The sequence below is a fragment of the Tupaia chinensis genome, unplaced genomic scaffold (genome assembly GCF_000334495.1).
Source record: "Tupaia chinensis unplaced genomic scaffold, TupChi_1.0 Scaffold000161_1, whole genome shotgun sequence".
Taxonomy (NCBI): domain Eukaryota; kingdom Metazoa; phylum Chordata; class Mammalia; order Scandentia; family Tupaiidae; genus Tupaia; species Tupaia belangeri.
Window position 1 is genome coordinate 3,239,702 of NW_006159632.1, and position 5,228 is coordinate 3,244,929.

Genomic DNA, 5,228 nt, shown 5'->3' on the forward strand with positions numbered 1-5,228 from the left:
CACGGCTGTGCGTTCCTTGCCTGGCCGTATCATTTCAGGGTACACTCTGAGTACGTCCCCCTCTAAATCCACAGCAGGTCTCCCTGAAGGAGAAGGTTATTCTCCCACGTAATTTTCATATTCGAAGACGCTATCACTCACATGATGCTGTTTTCTAGTATATAGCTCCCCAGTTATGCCAGTAATGTCTTGTCTAGCTGTGGGTTTGGGTTCGGGTCTCCGGACCCAGGGTTCAGTCAAGGCTCACGCTGGCCTCTGGCTGCTGTGTACCTCGGTTGTCTTTCTTCCGGATCGAGGTCTCAAAGCCTTTTTGTTTTCTCTCACAGCACTGAAGGCTGTTGTGCAAAACGTTCCTTAGTTTGGGTCTTTTCCCATTATTTCCCTGAGATCAGATGTGGGATCTTGCCTTTCTTCGGCATGTCTACTACTTCAGTGCGTGTCCTTGTCACGCGCCACATCGAGAAGGACATCACATGATGCCATTCCCCACCTGCCCATCCCGTCCTGTGCTGCTTCGCATGTTCGCTGGTGGAGGGGGTGTTGGCTGGACCTCGCCGTGGGAGCCGGGGCCCTCCCCTTTGTACGCAGTCTGCGACCCGTGCAGTGAGAACTGGGGCTGGGTCGCTCCCACGAACTTCACGCGTGGCTGTAGCTCAGGCTGGTGACCCCGCCCAAGGAGCTCAGACTGGCGGTTGTAACACGGGGCTGTCCGAGTATGTCTTCTCTTGCCCTTCATTCCTGGAGCTCTTCCATTTGAGAGCCTCTCCTTGCGCCTCCCTAGTAGTTTTCTTGGGCCTGTCCTGTGGTCTCAGACTCATTTTTGCATTCAGTGGGGTGTAATCTATTGTTATCATTTTTAAATGTTCAAATCACCCGGAATTTGGCAAGTGAGGCCTGTCGTGCAGTTCCTGGTCCTCTGGATACGGTCCCGTTGACTTACAAGCATGTTCTTACCTTCTGCTAACAAGACGGTCCAGGCCCAGCTAGGACCTTCCCTGCCCCAGTCCCGTTTCTCCAGAAGTCCTGATCCTGCTGGGGGAGGTGGCATTTGGGAGCCGAATTCTGGGGTCACAGTGTATGACTGCCTTTGCCTCTGAGCCCCGTTAGCAGACAGAGCTGGGAGAAGGGGTGCCGCTGCCGCGTGGGTGAAAGCTGGAAGGACCCTTTGATTTGGGCTGGTCGAAGCTCTCAGGATGAGCTCTCAGTGTGTCAGTTGTTCAATCAACAGCCCAGCCACGCTCCAGAACCCGGCCTTGTGCTGTCATTACGTCACACGGTGCTACCACGACAAGTCTTCAGTAAAGCTCCAGGTTGTTTAGTGGTTGGCGTTTTTCTTCCTTTGCTTTAAGAATATGCTCCCCCAATGAGGTACTGCTCCGGGCTTCCGGGTCTCACCCTTCCCGTGTATCCCGGCTCATCTGTAGCTCTGCCATCAGTTTGATACATAGTCAGGGCCACTCAGGGCATATGACTGTAGCTTTCTCTCCCACCATTATCGATTTAATAATTGTGGGAGACATCAAACATTAATAGAGTTCCAAAAGCATATAAATGTATAATGAATTACTTTATCAAAAAGTTTCTTGGGGCTGGCCTTATAGCCTAGTGGTAGGGGAGCTGGGTCTCTCATGGCCGACCACAAGGTTCTACCCTGGCCCCAGCAGCTTGGTAACCAGGCTGGGCATGTATGTCCTGAATCCGGACAGGGTGGAGAAATGGAGAAGGGATTGCCAAGTGACCTCACCCCACTGGGGAGTACTCTCTCTCTCTCTCCTGTTCTCTGTCTCTGTCTGTTTCTTTCTGATGAGTGCATGCGCCCTCAGGCAATTTAACCAAGTTTCTCTGCTGGGTGGAAAGTAGAGCAGAGGAAGAACAGAGCTAGAAGTGGGAGGTTCAGAGGCTATTTTCGTCAGCCAGCCAAGAGGCGCGGTGGGGGTAGGGACAGAGACATGTGGATAGATGTGTTTTAAAGCTTATTTTCTCTGGTCCCACTGGAGAGACAGCAGTGGTGTGACACTCGGGAGACGCATGTGGGAGGGGCTGGTTTGCTTCCAGGAACCTCCTGGACACGCATAGCGATGGGCATGTGCCCGTGACCCGAGCCAGCTGAGGCTGGGCGGGTTGTGCTGCTGGGCCCTGTGGAGGGCGCTGTCTCCTCTCTGCCTCTCTCACTCACGGAAGTTCACGTTATTTATCCCCTCACGAGAGAGAGGTTCTCTTGGCAGGGTCTGGCCACACTGTGACCCTCCCCGTCGGCCGGGATCATGGGTGCATGGGACACACCTGCATGTTCAGGTCATGCCAGGGTCTGAACCTGGGCTTCCCCGTGGTCCCATGTCAGCAGTGGAGTCCACAGCCTGCCACCGTGGCTGGGCGGGGGTTGGACAGGACTGAGTGAGCCGTGCATCGTCGGAGGGGAAGAGTGAGGGTGAGGGGGCACTGAGGCTGCTGACTAGTGTGCCGCCCGGCCAGGAGGGGGACGGAAGTGGGCGGGGACAGCTGTGGGCTCATTTCACACATCGAAGCTGGGAGTTTCCTCCTGGACTGCAGCGGAGATGCTGCGCAGACAGCCGGCGTGGGTGTGGGAGCGGGAGGGACAGTCCGAGCAGGGGCACGGACTCGGACGTCACGGGGGCAGGTTGTGTTTGCCTTCAGGGACTGAGCAAGAGAGCATGAGGCTCAGGAGCAGGAGGGGGAGAGCTGCCAGCAGGGCGTGACCGGGTCCCGCCATGCCAGGATGGGGGAATGGCCTTTGTCATTAGGGACATGGACATGAGCACGCTCAGCGGCATGCCGGGCGTGGAAGCCAGATGGCTGCAGGACGAGGGAGCAAGGGGAGGTGAAGGAGTGAGCCTGCCTGTCCCTGGCATGGGGCTTTGTACAGTGATAACTCTCGGCTCTGACTCGCTGAGGGACGGCCCGGCGTGGGTGGCGCTCTAACGGTCCGTGGCCAGGCCTGCATCGATGGACCACTGCAGAGCCGTGGCCGGGATCCAGGCCTGGGAAGAGGGGGCTTACGCGGAGACCTCCCTCCTCGTCTCGTGGTGCTTCCAGGTGAGCTCATTCATTGCGTCCGTGCCGACCACCCGGCCCGTCTGTAGCTGTCTGTATCCATTAGTAATGGTCGGCTCTTTCCTATCTGAAACGTGGGCTTTAAAGACTTGCCCCGGCCGGCTGTGGCAGCACGGTCGAGGGGCGCCACTGGGCAGAGGCTGAGGCCACACGGAGGCCCAGGCTCAGACAGGCCAGGCCTGCGGACCTCGCTAGCCGGGAGCTGGGGCAGGAGGGTCACCACATGGCAAAATTCACACCTCCCTCTTGGGCCAGCCAGTGACGTGAGACATGCCAGGTGCATGTGCATGCAGGGATCCCCAACGGAGGGTGACAGAGAGGAGAAGGGACTGTGGTGAGGCCGTCCCGGTGGGGGTGCTTTCTCCCTTCTCTCTCTGTCCCCCTCTCTCAGTCTGTCTCTCTGGTGAGTGTGTGTACCCTCTAGAAAGTTAAAGCCAATAACCACCTCCCTCTCTGCCTCCTATCTCTCTCAATCATGCTTTAAAATGATAAACCATTGGTCAATCAGAAATGACTTTTACCCCAGTTTGAGCTGAGCGGCTGAGCGGCTGTAAGGTTCTCCGGCCTGCCCTTAACCGCCTTGACGAATATTCATAGCGCCAGGGGCCGCCCTGTGCTCAGTCTCCTCCCAGATCTTCTCCACTCCGAGAAAGGCCAGAGCTAATGTTTGTGTCACCTGCTCTTCCCTGTCCTTTGTTTTCTTATTTCTGTTTTTGAGACTGAAGCCAGATACTTGATTAATAATCAGAGAAGGAAGAAAGTCCCTGAATGTGAGAAATGCCCTTGAGCAGTCCCAGAAGCAACCATTTCCCCCAGGAAAGGCTGCCTGGCTTGTCTCCTGAGTGTGTCAGTGCTGAGTGTCCCTGCAGACAGCAGAGCCTCGGCCCTGTGGCCCTTGCTCCCTCTGAAAACCCCCTGTGAGAGTGCGGTTTCCCGGTGGGCGACCAGCTGGCGTGGCTGGGGCACGCCTGACACGGTCCCCCAGGAAAGGCTGCCTGGCTTGTCTCCTGAGTGTGTCAGTGCTGAGTGTCCCTGCAGACAGCAGAGCCTCGGCCCTGTGGCCCTTGCTCCCTCTGAAAACCCCCCTGTGAGAGTGCAGTTTCCCGGTGGGCGACCAGCTGGCGTGGCCGGGGCAGGACTGACACGGTACCTACCAGGTACCAGGCAGCTTTATTTTATACTCATCTGTTTAATCTTGTTTAAGTAAAAAAGAGTTAGGGTGGTAATTTTTATGTTATATATACCCTACTGCAATAAAAACAAAGCTTAGAACAGAAAAACGGAGTGGTGACTAGAGGGGCTGGTGCTGGAAGCCTAGAGGGACAGGCACTCTCGCCACTCTGGTGGCCTCTTCCCTATGCCTGTGGGTTTTCTCAGGTATTTCTAACCTACTTGGAATGGAAGCTGCCCTGTTCGGAACTCTGTATTAGGTAGGTTAAACAGTGCTAGCTCCCAGAGCAGGCAAAACCCCAAATCTCAGTGGTTCAAATCAGAGATTTCTTGGGGAAGTCATGACATATTTTTCTGTTTTCATGATGCAAACATGCACCTGCCCGACCACCCAGGTGCAGAGGGGCCTTGCTCTGGGCAGTCACTGTGTACCCAGGCTGCAGGAAGCTTCCCCACCTTGCAGATGTATCCTGGGGAAGCAGCCTCAGAGCTCAGGGAGCAGAGGAGCAGAGTGAGGAGCAGCCTGCAGCTCAGGTGTTTGGGCCGCACTTGCCACAGGGGCCTTGAACACAGTCCCTCCTTCTGGCCCTTCAGAGGAAGTGTGGAGGGAACTGCTGGGATGCCAAGAGAGGATGGGGAGGAGTATTCAGCGCCTTCAGAGGCAAGACTCTGCTTCCCCTGCCACCCCAGCAGAGTAAAGAGGCCAGAGTTACATTAAAATGCACATCCCTTTCTAATGTGAGCCATATCGTTAAACTAAACAGCCTCTGTATTCTCACACTTGGATTCCTCTGGATAAACCCAAAGTACTTATGCTGTTTTCCTGAGCTGGTTGCTAAGTTACGGCCAATCAGAGGAGCCACACGTCGGTCCCAGGCAGGAAGCCCACCGTCCAGGCTGTTTGTACAGCGTGCCGTCCACCTGCACCATCCCCGTCCACCTGCACCGTCCCCGTCCACCTGCACCGTCCCTGTCCACCTACACCG

General features: G+C 55.9%; 1 protein-coding gene across 1 annotated transcript in view; it reads left to right on the top strand.

Moving 5' to 3' along the window:
• Positions 1 to 2,964: 2,964 nt before the first annotated feature.
• PCNX2 (pecanex 2) overlaps positions 2,965 to 5,228 on the top strand; it is a 215,259-nt gene continuing 212,995 nt past the window's right edge. Inside the window, exon 1 of the mRNA XM_006146000.3 lies at positions 2,965 to 3,054. Coding sequence (XP_006146062.1) covers positions 2,965 to 3,054 — 90 coding nt within the window. The remainder of the gene's footprint in view (positions 3,055 to 5,228) is intronic.